The sequence below is a fragment of the Rhyacophila brunnea genome, unplaced genomic scaffold (genome assembly GCF_057557595.1).
Source record: "Rhyacophila brunnea isolate RB1 unplaced genomic scaffold, BYU_Rbru_1.0 scaffold_15, whole genome shotgun sequence".
Lineage (NCBI taxonomy): Eukaryota > Metazoa > Arthropoda > Insecta > Trichoptera > Rhyacophilidae > Rhyacophila > Rhyacophila brunnea.
This window is the reverse complement of record NW_028232806.1, coordinates 35456546-35475141: the sequence shown is the minus strand read 5'-3', so window position 1 is coordinate 35475141 and position 18596 is coordinate 35456546. Positions and strand designations below refer to the sequence as shown.

Sequence of the window (18596 nt, the reverse complement as noted above, 5' to 3'; positions counted from 1 at the left end):
CAATAAGGCAATGTGACACTATACAAGCATTTTCAGTGTTCGAGTTAAAATTATTTAGCGATTTTTGTATTTTTGAAAACACCTACTTGAATTTTGAAGTTGTCGAGTACCTATTCACACACAATAATCGAAAATTGTATCGCATAACCACATATTTTAAAATATTATTATCTTAGAAGTAAAATAGTTCCGCAGGCGACTTTTTTACGGTTAACGTAAGTTTTTAATGTGCGTTTATCTCACTCTCATCTGGTCGACCCATCACGCAGAGCCCCTCCTAAGCCCGGGCCCCCAGGCCAGAGCCCTGTCAGCCCCCCCTTTGTGGGGACCATGAGTGGGACCACTCGTTTGAGAAATATGCTTGTGCAAAAATATATGCTCAGGCTTTGTATCTTAAGATGGCGCTGGTTAAACACATTAATATTATGTAAGTAGGTACTAATACCAAACTATTTGTGAGGTTATGTACAGGTTTTTTTTAAAATTCTAAATAGCCACAGTCCGCTGTGGGAATGGATCAAACAATCTAAAATAAGGCTGTGAAGTGTGACGTATGATTTATGTATTACTTAAAGAATCATTCCAAATGGAAAAACTAAAAAGCATATTTATTTAAAAAATAGTATTTGCTGCCAGACATTTTCCCAGAAATGCGCCATTTAATGGCTTACAAATACATAATATTATAAATGATTGAAATCATTTTTACAGTGTTTATAATCTTAATAACAGCTAGGTATATATCTAAAACATAAGTTAGTTATTTATACCGACAACATAATTTTCTACCCTTTCAACTGCGATTTCCCCCATATTCGACCGGAGCAAGAAAGCAGTTTGTTAGTACATACCTTCTTCGAGAGTCGTAAAGAGAAGAGGCCTTGTGAATGGACTAGTGTCAACCTCACCGATGGAGCATAACCTTGCAGCGTAAGGAGTGGCAGGTCTCAATCCAGTCAACTCAGCTCGCTGCCTTTGCTGACCATGCAAGCTGGAAGAATAATAAACAAAATAGTATTAGCCAAGTTCAAACTTAATATAGCAGTATCTTCAAGAATTCCTGTCTTTTGTCAAGCATTCAGTATTTCCCTTTTTTGCCAGCCTCTCGTGGGTCTGTTCAAAATCATGAGAGTGTTGTTAACAGCCTCTCAGGACACCGTATTTCAGACCGTTTGAAAAAAAGACAAGCAAGGCTTCCTATACTTGCTTGGATTTTGACAGTTTTTTTTGCAAGATCTAAAAGAGGGTCTTGCAGACAAAATCTTTCGATACCTGCTTGTACCGATACTTTACATTCGACATGATAATGGTACAAAGTATTGTTAGTTTTTCTCTCTATATGACATTCCTATCAGCACATCTATTCATACACAAGGCTGCTATCTGTGGATATCGAGGGTAGTTTATCATATTTATGTATTGAGGTATTATAATTATTGTTACAATAATGTCTACTGTCTATCTCGCTCTAAAAGTTAACACAGCCAAGAGACGTGCTGTTAAAACATAGCACTAATTGTAACAATTATAATAAGTACCTCAATACATAAATATGATAAACTACCCTCAATAGCCGCCAATAGGGGCCAATAGCAGCCTTGTGTATAGAATATATGATCTGGGCTTGAATCCCATGCACGAAAAAACAGAAAGAGATAATAAAAAAACAATCGGTAGTCTTGGTTATACCTATAACACCAAATACTTTAGCCGTACCTTGTAATATTTATGGAGACAGCTGACTCCCATTGGGGCAGAGCCAAGTGATGATGAGGGGAATATTGTAAGAGATAAGCTGGTGGAGGAGTACCGGCAGGTGCTCTCCAACCGACGAGCGCTGATCTTCCTCTCACTCCTTCAACTGACACTTCCATCGGAGGTCCAGGTGGTTCTGGAAAAGAGTATAAATAAATTGGTGCTTTCTTTAAGAAATAATTTCACATAAATCAATAAAAAATAGAATATCTTGATTTATGATGATATCGACGGTTAAAAAATAGTACCTTGTACAAAAAGATGCGCTGAATGCATTGCGAATCCATGCTGATTGGATGCTCTGCACTGGTAATGTCCTGCATCTTCAGGATCGGTGTTTCCCATTAGGATGTCACTGGTGGCTCCTCGAGTCGTTTGGTGACTGCTGACTTTCATTCTAATTGTGGATTAAAAAAAAATATTAAAACTTAATTGAATGCATAACTAAACTATTGGAACCATTGAACTATCAATTTCCGGGATACCTACTGCATTTAACTTTTAATATTAATGTCTATTAACAACGTTGTCTCGATTTTTTAAATCTTTTTTCTGTCTTCTTCAAGCCTTTATTCTACTTATGATATAACTGAACCGTAGGATCACCTCAATTTTGGACCAAAATAGGTCTCCTAACAACGAATTGCTCATTGGTACCTGTTATGTTATTTGTTTTATTTCCATTATGATAACAATTACCTACCTGTTGGAGAGAAATTCCAGGGATCTGCCATTGTGAGTCCAAGATATTCTGACGGGATGATCACCAAAAGCCTCGCATGTGATGGTAACCGGATGACCAACTCTTGCTGTTATGTTTGTAGATGGGATCTCAAATGTTACTGGTCCTGAAATCAAGATAAATAATAGATATTGAATTATGCCTTCAATGGATCCCATTGCACATGGGCATTGAGGGCAATGAAAGGGCAGATGATCTGCCAAAGGAAGCTGGTCATTCAGGGGTACCATATCAGTGGATACCAGAAAACCTGGACTGGAATGAGGCTATAAAGAAAATATGCCATAGTATGTGGATAGATTTTCACCATAGGGCATCATTAGAAAAAGGGAAATGGAGTAAGTCTATTCTACCATCACCACGAGAGGTGTCCTGGTTTGTAGTCTACTTTGACGAGGAATGAGCTTAAGTTAATACTGAGGCTAAGAACAGGGCACACCATGGGCAAAAGATTTGATGTCCTCATGGGAAGAAGCGAATCGCAGCTCTGAGATGAATGTCATGTTTTAGAGGACATTGTACATATAGCACTGTAATGCCCCAAATATGAAATTCACAGAGTACAGCTGCGAATTGCGGATATTTATGAGAATGTCGACGAATTGAAGGGTGTCCTGGCGGTGGGTAAGACGGAAGAGCTAGGCAAAATTGTAAAGTTATTTAACAGAATAGGAGTGAGGACCTGATCGATGGATCCCCTTCTAGAAGAGAAGAGGCGATATGACAGCGAGTCGCAGTCAAAGCCTCGGTAAAATCACAAAAAAAAAAATTGATATTAAATTAAACTACTCAAACAATTTATTTTCATAACCAATTATGGCTGCCACCTAGTTGAGATTGACCGAAGTTTTTGATACACATATTTAAAAATTCATGATAGATGACATTAAATATAAATAGATGGCATTAACAGTCATATTTCGTCATATTTTGGTATAACGAATTCACCTTGAAAGAGCCTCATCCAATAAATTTCCTTGATTACTTCTTCTTATTTTATCCATAGATTTGGCTACTGAAAAGAATTAGTCTGAAAACGTTAGCTTGGACTGAAAATGAACTAATAATTATAACTTGCTTACTTCATGCTTTAAACATAATGCGAAACCTTGAAGATTTTTATACCCTAAGAAACCTATAAGTACCTATATAGAATTGGTCGGTCTCCAGGATTTAGCTGGAGATTAAAGCGTGTCCGGAAATTTGTATGTATGCAGTTCGCTGTATCACACTTCACCGTGAATGTTGTATCCGTAATATATGGTCGTATAATAAAGACCGTCCAACCTCTTTGGGTCGTATAGTACTGACATAAAATTTAGTTCGAAATAAAATACGGTTCTTGTCTGTTTATAGGAAGCCAGCGGCAAACAAATTTTGAAAATAACCGATATACCTACTGAATTATTGACTTCATGAATTTTGTCAAAATCGGCTATGAGAATTATTGGCGCGGTTTCCGCCTGGCTTCCTGTAAACCGACTTGTACCTAAAACACTTAAAAATACGTAATAAAAACTACCGAAATACAAGGGAAAGACAGTAGAAAATAGGTATTTAATGAAATTAGAAATACAGAACAACGCGTAATCTTTTCATCTCGGTGCTATAGAGATGACCGTATGGTATACGGTAATATCTTTCAGATAAGAAAGCTCACAGCGAACTGTGCTACGGTGAAATGTTATGCGTACAATTTACAATATGTAAACGATTAAACAGGAGAAAGGCAAGAATTACTCACTCCTGCGACATTTATAATACGTGGCTTTGTCAAGTTCAATGTCACATTTATCTGAAATTAAGCTAGATCTACATAATAATACAAAAACTTACAGAATGGATACTAAAGTGATAATAAATTTTCTTACGTTTAATAGATATCCAGATTTCCTTGCTCAGCGGTTGTCCAACTCCATTTTCAACTCTGCAAGAATATAAGCCTTCGTCTCCGGGTGAAACCACTTCGATGACAAGTGATCCATTCGGAAGACTTAACAGACCACCACCTCTCATCTCCAGAACTGGACGCCAAGACGATAATGTCTCTGAAATATATTAAAGGAGAATATGTAATAATATTATCTATGATCTTGTAGGTAGTTAATAATTATTCTTTAATTAACTATTTTTTTAGTCAACGAATAATTCACACGATTTAAGAATGTAGCATTATACTTATTATTGGGTGTCTTACTTTTTTTTTTTTTTAAAAGATTTATTCAAAAAAAGATTTTTTTCCAGATGTGTTTGTTATGTATGTTTAATAATTATTCATAAAAATAGGTGGGAAATAATGCTTGGTAATGACTTTATAGCACATTTACTTCCAGACGGAGTATATGCACACTAAATGTGAATGGGTTTTATCCACAGAACAGATTAATAAATATAATAGTTCCGATAGGCTGTTCCCCAATACATTACATTTTGAAGCAGGGTTTTGAATGTGTGAGTGTCCTAGGAAAATGAATTACACATTATAGACGTGCAATAGTGTGTGTTGCAACCTTCAAATACGCCAATCGATGGCTTAGTGCAGGGGTGGTCAACCTTTTTATACCTACCGCCCACTTTTGTATCTCTGTTAGTAGTAAAATTTTCTAACCGCACATCGGTTCCACAGTGATGGTGATTTATAGAGTAGGGAAGTAAATTAAATTATTAATGAGATCCCTGAGGCTGATGCTGCGAAACTAAATACTGGATATCTGGCTCAATTTTTGTGAGGAACAAATAATAAAGGTCTCCTCTTTCGGAAATATTCAAGCGGTTTTTTTCTTTAGTCACAATATGATTAACAGCACTAAAGCCTGATTCCACAAGATATGAGGTAGCTACCGCCCAACATGAAAGCTGGAACGCCACAAGTAGGCGGTAGGGACTAGGTTGACTACCCCTGGTTAAGTGAAAAGATATTGTATGTCCAGTTTAATATTTTTTGAGAATATCGAAGTAAGTATACAATTTGAGATGCATGAGAAATAGATATAATATTTGTGTATTTTAATAAGATGGTATCTTCTCAAATATCCTATTTGGACTTATAATATTTTTACAGCATAAAGATATGATGCAAACGAACATTTTGTGTATGCTGGACATACAATATATTTGCACTAAACCATCAATATTGAATGAGCGTCAATCCATAAACCGAGAGCAGTTGTCAGAACGAAGGACAAGCGTATTCTTTACACGTGTTTAAGTTTATCCCATATTCTTCCACACTCGAGATCGGTTGCCTGTTACTCCACACCCGTTAGGTATTTCAGTTCCCATTATTTCCTGGATTAAACCTATTTACGGAATAAAAAACAAGAAGGTATTAAAATCCTGTTTTGGATCAATAAAAATTACAGCTTCAGATGGTGAAATTGTTGGATTTGAATCTAGATGATTTTTTTTTAAATTAGCATGTTCTGATTACTTATTTGAAATTCTACTAACATACTGTCCGACACATTTATCTTTATGCTGTAGTATGTATTCGACAAATATTTTTTTTACACCATTCACCATTCACCAATCTAATAAGATCATAAATTATGAAGCCCATGTGAATGGAGGTTTGTATTAACAGATTTTGTTTTTATGAAAAATGGATGTCAGCCACTTGCTTAACCTACTATGTCCATACTTTGACTAATGCACAAATTGAAAAACAATATGTGTACTTGCCAGACCCAGGATTCGAACCTGGGACCCACGACGCTATAGGCCGACGCTTAACCCGGCTTAAAACGGCCCACGCGGCGATCGTGGGTGTTAACACTAATTAGTAAATAATGATTAATTTAAATAGCTAACCGTCTTTCTTCATCCAATGAACTTGAGGTTGTGGGTACCCCTTTGCGCTGCAAGCAATTTGTCCAACTCTACCGACGATCACTGAACTGTTCTGGGGTTCTTCAAGCCACTTTGGAGACACTGCAATCAAAATAAAAATATCAATATTAACAAATCTTGACCTGTATCGTATGTAAAGAAAAACGAATTTTTGGAAGTGTTTAGTGTAGTCAGTTAATGGCCCCCATGGGGGGATGACAGGGCTTTAGCCTGGAGGCCCTGGCTTAAGGGGGGCCCGACCTGGCGAATTGACTAGCCAAGTGAGATAAACACATATCACAAAATTACACTAATAGTAAAAAAATGTCGCCTGCGGCGCTATTTCACTTCGCCCATAATTAAAAATTTTAATTATGTGATTGTGCGATGCAATTTTTGATTAAGTATTATTTGTCAATATTCGATAACTCCATAATAGTTCGAGTGGGTGTATTACAAATACAAAAAAATCGAACACTATTTGGAATACACAACTGTAGATAATCACACTGCCTTTAACTTTAGCGATAGATAGGGGGGGGATTCTAGCAAGATTCTAGCATGGGGCCCGCTTTAGTTAACGTTTCCTCTAATTTTTCTGTTGTGTGTTCGGATCATCAACGCATCTGAGCAGTGGCGTAACTAGGGCTGGTGTAACGGACACGTCACCAGGTGCGGTAAATTTACACCCCCCCTCCCACAAACACACACATACAATCTTTCATTAAAACTTATATTTTTAAGGTATTTATTAACTTCTGTGATGTTATACTTAATAACACAACGATCATTTTTAAGTAAATAAAAAAATAAAGACTTTCGCCTTCCGAGAAATGAGTTGAATAATTATGCATGTGATGGTTTCATGCATTCGAGCAAAACTAAAATCTGGCAAAGGAATCTTTCTTTTACAATATTTTTGTGTGAGGACTGTGTGGGGGATGAAAACATGTGTGCGGACACATTTTGGTAAGTGTGCGCGCGCACACGCGCACAACTTACAGGAAACATTGGCCATGAGTCAGTTATCACAATTTTTTGTCTTCTTTGAGAAATGACTTATCTGGTAGGTATATTTTTTATTTTTTCATTTGAGTTATGCGTGTATCTTTTTAGGTAAAGATACAATTTTATTATTAAACAGACAATATAAAAAGACAGTTTCCTTACCTTTTATGAAGAGTTCTGTGGTAGTGTTGACTCTTGCTATATGATTTGATGCGATGCAAGTGTAAGTCCCACAATGCTGAAGTCCAACTTTTTTGATTATCAGGATACTAAAGTAGTCCAAGTTTCTTTCTTCTATCTGAAAGAAACAATACAATGTTGGTTTCTTTGTTTCTTCTTCAATAATGAAGTTAGTTGAAAATTAAGATCTTATTATTTCAGTGGTTAACTTTCAAAACTGGACATGTCCCATATATTCCGAAAATGAGTTATTATCGGAATATCATTCTATAACCTCATACACACTTTGTTGACTTTCAAAAATAGCCACAAAACACCAATTTCATATTGAAAAGAGGTTTCAAAAAGTAGGTTGACATTCAAATAGGGACACGTCCAACGTTGTTGACGTTCGAAATGAGACATGCCACTTTCACCTAATGGCGGGACTGTATTGAGTCACGTGACCAAGTATGTTGTCATACAATCTGACAGTTTGGTTTTTGTCGCGTGCGTGTTTTCGTTCTGTGTTTTTATTTGAAAAGTTCATTTATCTCTGAGGAGTGAATAGTGGACATGTCCAGTTTTGAAAAATAACCACTGATTTATTTACGTGTCGTTTTCTAAACGAAGATATTTTAATATCCAGCTGAATGTATCTTGGGCAAGCTTGCATTTTGTACTTTAGAAGTTAGAAGAGATTATTCCGAATTAAACAGAGTTTAAATGTAAACTTCGTAATTATTGTATGTAAATATTAATATGAGTCGACCCGATAATTATTATATTATGAGAAATTGGGAGCACCTGTTATTTGTTCTCCGAAGGTGCAGAATTGATCTGATTGGTGATGCTAATTATTGATAGAGAAATAACCACAGAACAGATAATAAATAGAGTTGCGATAGGCTATATTATACCAATACAGTAAATTTCGACGCAGGGTTTTGAATGTGTGAGTGTCCTACGAAAATGAACTACGCATTATAAACGTGCAATAGTGTGTGTAATATCACTCGAATTATAAGTACCCGGTCTGTTAGAATATCAGTCTCTGTATCGCTCCGCACAACATCTCATTCTACCGAGATTCAGACCTCGGAATAGTAATACTCTTATAACGACTGTTTACGCTGCAAATAAAACTCGCTCCAACATCCATCGGAGCAACCACCAAATCTCGACATCTCATCTCTCCTTCTGACGACTTCTTCATCCACAACACCATGGCTACCCACAGTGATGATCCCCCCACACCGATATTAAATGAGCGTCAATGCAAAAACCGAGAGCAGATGTCAGTATTCGACGTATGGCGTATTCTTATAAATTAATCCCGTAGTCTTCCTTACTCGAGATCGGTTGCCTGCTTCTCCTTACCCGTTAGGTATTTCAGTTTCCATTATTTCTGAGTTCCCTGGAAATAACTGCGAACTAACGAAATTGTTACTGACTCAATATATTATTCTGACTATAATGACAATGAGTTCTGGTAGACGTTTTATAAATTCATGACATAGCCCCAATCAGTGTTACGTGGAATTAAAAAGAATAAAAAAAAACAATAATACCTTTAGACTAGCAGATATCGGTTGATTATCCTTCAACCACGAGAAGAAAACTGGACTATCTCCACTCTTCACGCTGCAGACAACCTTAGCAATTTGACCTTCTTGGATATTCGATCCAAAAGTTAACTCATCGAGCAATGGTGGAACGAGGACTCTTATCTCGAAAGATCTTCTGGCCATTTCTCCAGTTGGGTTGGTGACAGTGCAGCTGTAGGTCGCTCCATCGTCATCGCTGCTGACGCTTTCTATGGTGAGGAGGCCGTCTTTGTCCGACGAGAAGGCTCTGCGGTGTCGCTTCTTGAAGTTTGCCCTTCCGTCTTGTTCGTCTGGTGATTTTCTTTTGTAACGCTGGTGGTGAGCTTCTTGACGCTCGGTTCGATCCCATTGGATTTTGCTGAAAAGTATTTAAAAATTATTATGTTGTCGGGTTGCTTCGTATTATGGTTCTGATAGACATTCGTTGAATATTGTAATGTAAGACAACATCTAGACCAGTGGTGCATAAACGCGGCCCGAAATGGCATTTGTTGCAGCCTAAAATAAAAAGTAAGTACTATTTTTTCATTGAATATGATAAAAATCTATCTACGATATGTGAACAAATTATGCAGTAGCAACGGTATATAATCTGAATCGTCACTGATAGCAAACTTAATGCTTTTTTGTTATTATTTAATATAATTATATTTTCATGGGTATACTGCCACCATAAGCAAAAAGGCAGCTATTTGCCAAAGTCACATTTTGAGATAATGAGACATTAACGTTTTTACAACTTTTCTTAATAAATTTTTAAATAATGTGGATGAATCATTTGATATAATATGGTATTAGCAAAAACCAGTACTTATATTTTCAATCGATGCTGTGTTTTTGCTTATGAAACTCGTTATAATGTGATAATGCGTTAAATATAAAAAATGTGTCGATTATTATACTGAAATAAATTTTATACCGCTTTTGACTTTATGTGAAATGGTTCAGAATTTCACGTAGAGCATTATCTGTACACTAACTCAATTTGTGATTTTTGTCGAAAAGCTGCATTTTTCCTTATGAGGGCAGTATAGATTTGCGACTGAAATTCATCTTTTTACAACGAGTCACACGTCTGTGGTGCAGGTGCAGTCTACTTTTAGATTATTGTTTTCAAAACGCGCATTTTAGTGTTAGTTCTCCAGGAATTTTGTCAGTGCACGACGTTTGTGAATCGATTTTAAAAAATTGCTTGTCTTAACAGAAAAATACAGTACGATTATGAAACATTTATTTCATCTAGTACCTATAATATTACATTATTTATAACACTTTACCCTTTGCGGCCCGTGAAAAATTAGAAAATGGATAAATTTGCCCTTTTTTCTTTTTTCAAAAAGCTTATGCACCACTGATCTAGAATGATCATCATTATAACCTGTCTCGTTTTTACTGACTGCTTAGACGCAGGAGTAGTCAACCTTTTTATACCTACCGCCCACTTTTGTATCTCTGTTAGTGGTAAAATTTTCTAACCGCCCACCGGTTCCACAGTAATGCTGATTTATAAAATAGGAAAGTAACTTTACTTTATAAAATTTATAAAGCAGAGTTACAGCAAGTTAAAGCATCTTCATTCATTCTGGGACGAGGCTCTTTTGTTTGCGATCGCACTATAGCGCCATTTAGTTTCACTTAGGTAACGTGAACTAAACTTATGCGAGGGCGATACAAATAGTGGGTATATTTTCTGAAATTTAAATTGTCACGGGGAATTTTATGAAAACATAATGAAAATGTTTTTAAAACCCCTACCGCGCACCGTGAAAGCTGGAACGCCCACTAGAGGGCGGTAGGGACCAGGTTGACTACGCCTGGTTTATTTTTTTTTTAATTGTTTTATTACGCTATATATACTGAAATTGTTATTCTGGTTTATCTGGTTTCAAAATAACGCTTCTGGTGTAAAGTACCCGTTGAAGGGATGTAAATTATAGATAAAAATATCAGTACCTAATAGGGTATCCATAATACGGACAATGAATGCTTGCAGTTGACCCTGACAGAATTTTGATTGGTCCAAGACTTCTAATATATGGAGCACCTGAAAAGAAATAAAAATGAGGTTAGCCATGTAGTTAGTAAATCTATGAATACAGGTGTAAATGAACGGATTGTGTAAAGCACTCGATAAGCACACATATTCATAGGGTTTTTTTAATACTACACAGGTCCAATGGATGTAGTGTAGTAGTAGTAAAACAGTAGCATACAAGGCAACTTTGAAAAAATACATAAATACTCAATTTTGAAAAAATCACATAGTTGTATTGTGATCTCACCGGGATCAAAGTCGGAACCCAAGATACGAGAGACCAAATGCCGGTTTTCAAAAAAAAATATATTGGTCGAATAATTCATTTATTTTTGGAATAGCGAATGGTTACCAAAACAATATAAGTAATAAAAATGTTGTTGCAAAATTAAAAGTTAAAAATAATGGAATCTCCAAAAATCAGATATTTTAGAAGGCTACTCTTTCGGTCCGTGTCCGGAAACTTGTACGTATGCAGTTCGTCGTATCCCACTTCACCGTGAAATGTTTTATCGGAAATATATGACCGTATATTAAAGACCGTCCAACCTCTTTAGATCGTATCTATAGTACTGACATAAAATTCATGTCTTAATAAAACACGGTTGTTGTCGGTTTATACTTTACAGTAAGCCAGCAGCAAAAACTTTTTGAAAATAGCCGATATACTTGATTATTTGTTAGGTTAGGTTATGTTAGGTTTTCATTCTTGAAATCATGAATTTTGGCAAAATCAGCTACGAAAATTGAATTAATGTTCATATTGAATCTAATAAAATTGGAAACAGTATTACTATACTCTTTATTTCTTTCCAATAAGAAAGCTCACGGTAAACTGTGCAACGGAGAAATGTTTTACGTACAATTTACATGTAACCGTTTCGGTTCGGGTTCTCAAGATTCGAAATTAAATGTTTCGGTCTCGTTTGCCGTTCCGGTTCCATTTCCAGCGCAACGAAATTGTCAAACTGCTACCATATGATTATATAATATTTAGGATAATAGACTAGTAAGTTTCGTATATTAATTAATATTTTCAGACAATGATAATAATTAATAGGCACATTTACCATAGATATCCAGTCTTGCTCTATGTTCAGCCCTAGTGGTATTACCAGGAGAGAACGCGATGCAAGAATAAAGGCCTCCATCATCAGGTAAGGTTCTCGTGAAGTTTAGGTTGGAGACTAGCAACCCGCTGGGCGACAGCGACGCAGAGGGAGTGGGTGATGGAAGGGGCAAACCATCCCTCTGCCAAATTATTCTCGATCCTCCTCTTGCACTGCATGAGAGGGAGACTCGAGCACCGGGAGACACGATTTGTGAGGTGAAATGGTCTTCGAGTGATACTCGTTCGCCACCAACTGAAAAGAAAAGAAAACAATTAATTATTGTAAATAGAAATCAATTTTACCGTATATGTGACCGATTAGCTGTACAAACGTATACAGAAAACAATTTTGTTACACCTTATTACCCCATATCCGTACTGAGATGCCGCCCTGTACATATAGGTATAATCTGTTAAACACTACAATATACCACGAGGCACAATGACAATAGTGTAGTGAAACAGAAGTGCAGTAGTAGAAGCGAACAAATAAATATTTTCGTAAAAACCTACAGCGGCATGCACAATCTAAGATTTCGATCCTAAGGATAAGTCGCCGAAAAGCATGACTTAACTATAGACAATCCTGAGTATAGAGTTAAGGAATTCTTAACCATAGACTACTTTTGTTATGAACACGCCCCCTTCTGTATTACCATTTACCACTGACAGCTGCTGTCAAAATAAATTCGCATGTCTATAAAACAGTCCATACGCTCAAATTCATTTAACAATGTATCTCAATATGGATATTGATAGTGTTAATTCGTTTGGCATATACTTGCAGAATATTATTTTACTTTTATACGCCAGCCCGCAGAAATACAAGATGCCAGGTGATAGAATGACACTTGACGCTAGTGTTACCATATTAAAAAAAGACCATGCGGTGCCTGTGGAATCACGTATAATGACTTATAACGGAAACATAAGAGGATTATAATTAAATATTAATATGTATTTATACTTATTGCATTTATAAAATGCAGTTGTCATATTATTTTTGTCATCGTTTAACAATTATAAAATAATTTACCTAAAGGAAACAGAATTTTTAAATATGGTATTATTTTCAATATAAATGATCTTAACTAAGGACAATGTTTCTGCATAGTGTTTTCGGCTAAGGAAATTTTAGTTATGACAAATGTTCCTGCAGTCCGCTCCTAGATTTTAAGAAAACCACATACATATATTGTGACCTCGCCGGAAATTTATCCCGGTGTCCTCGCTCTGGAATACGAGAGCTGCATCGCATATTCTGTATGTCATCATAGGACGGCAGTGGTTTTACAGGTTGTATTCAATTGGTAAATTGTTGACATTTTAATTATGCAGATAGACATATTGAATTTTTTTTTAAATGAACTATTTTTTTTATTCAACGAATAATTCACAAGATTTAAGAATGTAACATTCAATTGTTGAACATACATACTTTTGAAAACACTTCTGAGAAAATATATTATAACCAGTAGAAAAGATCTTTTTTGAAGAAAGTAAGACACCCAGCAGGAATCGAACCTGCATCTCCCGGGTTTCGCGCCCATGCACATATACCACTATGCAATATGCGTCATACTTAATTGCGAGAAATTTTAACTAATGGCTCTAAATACTCTGAAGCGCTTTCCATATTGAGTTACTATTGGCGATCGGTTTTTGTATTTTTTAAATCAAAGTAGGTATTACATTAATTATTACGGAGGTATTATTATTAAGGATCACTCCAAGATTTTTTGTTGTAACTTACTTGAACTTGAAAAAGAGATGCAGGTTCGATTCCAGCTCGGTGTCTTACTCTTTTCAAAAAAGATTTTTTCTATTGGTGATAATATATTTTCTCAGAAGTGTTTTCAAAATTATACATGTACATATTGATATATTATCCAGAGTATTTCAGAAAAATTCGAGGCCAGAGCAAACTATATAAAAATTATTTAACAAAAAAGCTTTACATGATTTCGCACCAAAAAATTAGTGATTAGTTCAGAATAATCGAAAGCTCGTGAAATCTCCCCAGTTCTGATTCATTGTTGATCAAAGAAAGTTTTAAATCTTTAGCAATATTCACTTCACTAAATGATATTTCCCCTTATTCAACACTCAGTAATAATTAACACTATGCGTTAACCGATATTAATTGTAAAACAATAAACGAAGTTATAAATTGAGGCCTGAGGCAATCTGGCCTGGATATATATTAATACATATACTTATATATAAATATTTAATATTTAAAAAATAAAACAATTTTTAAGTGAAATCATCAAGGTATAATAATATATAATTTAATTTTTTTAGAATACCGTTATTTTGAAAATAATGCATTTTTTATATATAGAGTATATAAAATTGTATGATGTAATCACTGCATGTTGGCCATTTGGCGTAAATACCTCAATTTACCTGTTTGATTTTGATATTCATGCACGACTATTGCCACTCGATTACTAAGTGTTTCATACTATTTCTTTATAACTTCAAGGCGACCTGCATGAGCACTAGCTAATAATAATCGGGGTGCTGGACGAAATCAAAAATCACGAAAAAAATGGTTTTTTTGTCTCTCCTGCAAAAAATTGCGCAATCGTAACACTTATTTTGAATTGCGCAAATTTTACAAGGGAAACAAAAAAAACGTTTTTTTGTAGAAAAAATGGGTTTTTGTCTCTCCTGTGAAAAATTGCGCAACCTTAACACTTATTTTGAATTGCGCGTATTTTACAAGAGTCAAAAACTCATACATTTTGTAAAAATTGCGCAATTCAAGACAAGAGTTACGATTGCGCAATTTTTTTCAGGAGAGGCAAAAAAACATTTTTTTATCTTTCTTAATTATTTTTCGGGATTTCGGTCTTCGGGATTTCGACCCAAACCCATCCTAAGCTTGCCGGAAACACCGAGTTAAGTTTATTTGAGGCTTTCTAGCGATTAGTAATGCAGAAATTAGGTATATAATTTGATTTATTATGGCGTATTGAAAATCTCTGCTATTAAAAATCTATCAACATAATAGAGATAGGACAATTTCAATATTAAATTGATATTTTTCCTGAAATGTCATAGTTATATTTATCGTTGTTCTGTTTTGTCACTGTTCTGTTTTGTCTTGTTCTGTTTTGTCATTTTTCGCGAAATTAAAATTATAGTATTGTACTATAATTATAGTACGGTTGGCATCACTGGGCTCAATCCGAAACTATATTCGTCTATGCGAAAAGATAGCAATTCGAACGCGCGGTATTATTATTTTTTTAAATGTATTTTTTGTATTATCACTGCAAACATAAACTGACTTTCGCTATTATTTTTGTATGAGTTTCGATTTATTATTATAAACTCTAGTTTCATATCGCTGTTATGTTTTTGGCAACGGAAATCCTTACCAATGGGCCCCGATCCTTCACGTGGTCCGGTGGAAGGTTTATGTCAGTCATAAGACTAGATGGATGTTAATCTTCAGAGATGTTTATTCGTCAATACTCAATTTACAATTACATGGTGTATAAATAAAAGGGAAAGAACTCAATAGAGTTCGATCCGCAGTGAAACAAGGTCCGAGTTGAATGAATCCAAGGATCATTTACAATAGTATTAATATGAAATAGTAAGTAAGTAATATTAGTGACGCTTAGTTCATGTACAAGAGTTTATATGTGTGTAGTAGCACAGCTAGATAGGGTGGATAAATTGGGGTTGATCAATAATATAATATTGAATGGGTACATTGTAATAGTCGAAATCACACCGATCGAATATTCTTAATAATAGTATATTATTAGTAACTAAGGTTATCGATGAATCAACAAAAGACAATTTATTGTCATTGGGGAGATATTATACAGAGGGGAGTTACAGCAACTGTAAAATAAAGTGAAATGGTTCAATTTTGAGATAAGTATGCCAGTCGATTACTGAAATGTATACCTACCTACATAATGAATCACTGAGATTTAAAAAAAATGTAATAGGTAATACCCCATTTAAAAGAAAAACTGTCGCTGTTGCATTTATTAAAATTGTTCTGTAACATCAAATCAATAGTGGGATAACTCAGATCATGCTGACAGGGCTCTAGCCTGAGAACCCAGGCATAGAAGGGGCCCGGCGTGACGGATCGACTAGCTAAGTGGGATTAACACAATATATCACAAATTTACTATAATAGTAAAAAAAAAAAACGCGCGGGGCTACTTTACTTTAAGAATATTAAATAATTTAAAATGTTTGGTTGTGCATTGCAATTTGATGTGATATGATGATTGATATACTTAAGTGATAATTTCTGTGTAGCATTTAGGAAATACTACTGTTGAGCATCACACTGCTCTGTACTGTAATACTGTCCTGTACTATACTGAACTGTCAAAAAGTATAATGTTTTAACAGCACCTCTCTTGGCTGTGCTAACTTTTAGAGCGAGATAGACAGTTTTGACAGTTTAGACCAGTGCTCCGCAACCGGTGTGCCGCGAGACGATGCTAGGTGTGACGCGGTGCAAGAGCCATGGAGCATGAGCAATGGCTGGTATTATATTTGAGCACTTGCATGAACTTAATAAAACAATGCAAGGTCAGATTGAAAATATATTGACGTGCTCGGATAAATTAGAAGTCAAAAATAAAATAGAACTTTGGCAGAAGGAGTTAAGACAAGGATCTCTACAAATATTCCAAAGGAACTACCAAACCACAATTGAAAACAAGCAATTAATTTTGGATCCGTCTCAAAAACATTTAACTTTGCTGCAAAAGAAATTTCATCAGTACTTTCATACAATAAATGCGACAGGATACGAAACCCTTTTGCAACCAATGCCGAAAATTCTATAGAAACACTTTTCCTATAAATTCGAGAGGAATTTGTTGAATTGATAAACGACGGGACGCTAAAACTGAACTTCGCCGATGTTCCATTGGCTATTTTCTGGATTTCGGTTAATAAAAAATATCCTTGGATTTCCGACAAGGCTATCGCAGTTCAGCTCCCATTTTAGAGTCAAAAAAGTTGCCTGCGGCGCAATTTTACTACGCTAATAAGTTTTAATATTTTAAAACATGTGATTGTAGGACACAATTTATTATTATTGTATCAATATTCGACAATTAATTATTCCTAACCCGACAACTAACCATAATTATATAAATAGAATATAACCGTACAAAAAATCGCTAAACATAAAAACAATACCATTAATTTTACCTCGAACACTATTTGAAAAACGCTATTTTAGAGTATCACACTGTCTTTAACCTTAGCGATAGGTAGAGGGGGCCGCCAAAGATCTTGGGCTGGGGTCCCCTTTCAGGATGTGTAGTCCATGTTTTGGTGTATATATTGTTTTACGTGTGGTGTGCCGCGGAATTCTGGGAAAACCTTTGGTGTACCATGGGTTGGAAAAGGTTGCGAAGCACTGGTTTAGACGGCTAACTTATTGTAACAATTATATAACTTCAATACATAACTATGAAAAACTACCCTCAATACCCGCCGATAGTTGCCGATAGCAGTCTTGTGTATAGAATAGATGCACTGGTAGCGATATATTGATTGTCAGTAGGTATAGGGAATTACATGAAGCGACTAGTTTCAAAATCCCCTAAAACGGTTTTTGAAAATGTTTGAGTTAGATATGTATTTAGATGGATATTTTTGTTACCTATATGATGGCCAAAGATTGAACTTTAAAAAACGCCAAAAACCGTCAATACGTATGATCAAAAATAAGAGTAAGTTTCAAAACCAAATACCCCTAAAATGGAAAGCCAAAATACTCTTTAGAATATAACGAATTAAAAAATAAATACACAAAATTCACAGATTTAATAGATATGATTTTTTCTCATTTTTCTCAAAACTACCTAAAATCGTTTTAGGGGCTTTTGAAACTAGGCGCTTCACATATCGAGTCAGACAAGATTTTTTAAAGCACGATATAATTGTTAAATATAACTGTTTTTAAGAATATGCCGATTGTAAGTGAACTTTGCATCATACACCAAACCCAAATCTAGTAAATAAAAATCCAAGCATTATCATCTATTATAAACCGCAGAAAAAAAAATAAACACATATTTAACTATTTCATTTGTATGACAAAAACATTAAAGTTCATTTATCTCGAAATTAGTATTTTTCACTTATCGCACTGTTGCTTTCAGGTTGTCAGTATGCCGAGTGAGACAAAATTTTATAAACATCAAGACTGCCCCATAAAACGTGGATCATTGGGGACTTTTTTGATAAATAAGGTAACTGAGGGTAACATGGCTGAAAAATTCAACTTCCTGCTTTGGAAGTCAACTATATGTATAACATTGACTAGACCTATGTAGGTATCTACTTCGG

The 18596-nt window shown here is 35.2% G+C and overlaps 1 protein-coding gene across 1 annotated transcript in view; it reads right to left on the bottom strand.

Moving 5' to 3' along the window:
- The window catches only part of LOC147075271 (cell adhesion molecule Dscam2-like), a 45619-nt gene extending 32102 nt beyond the window's left edge, over window positions 1-13517 (bottom strand). The window contains exons 1-11 of the mRNA XM_085943239.1: window positions 13448-13517; window positions 12205-12498; window positions 11053-11143; window positions 9064-9457; window positions 7496-7631; window positions 6308-6427; window positions 4369-4545; window positions 2459-2603; window positions 2004-2152; window positions 1717-1891; window positions 852-991 (exon numbers count right to left, since the gene is read on the bottom strand). Coding sequence (XP_085799365.1) covers window positions 852-991; window positions 1717-1891; window positions 2004-2152; window positions 2459-2603; window positions 4369-4545; window positions 6308-6427; window positions 7496-7631; window positions 9064-9457; window positions 11053-11143; window positions 12205-12498; window positions 13448-13517 — 1891 coding nt within the window. The remainder of the gene's footprint in view (window positions 1-851; window positions 992-1716; window positions 1892-2003; window positions 2153-2458; window positions 2604-4368; window positions 4546-6307; window positions 6428-7495; window positions 7632-9063; window positions 9458-11052; window positions 11144-12204; window positions 12499-13447) is intronic.
- Window positions 13518-18596: the final 5079 nt, after the last annotated feature.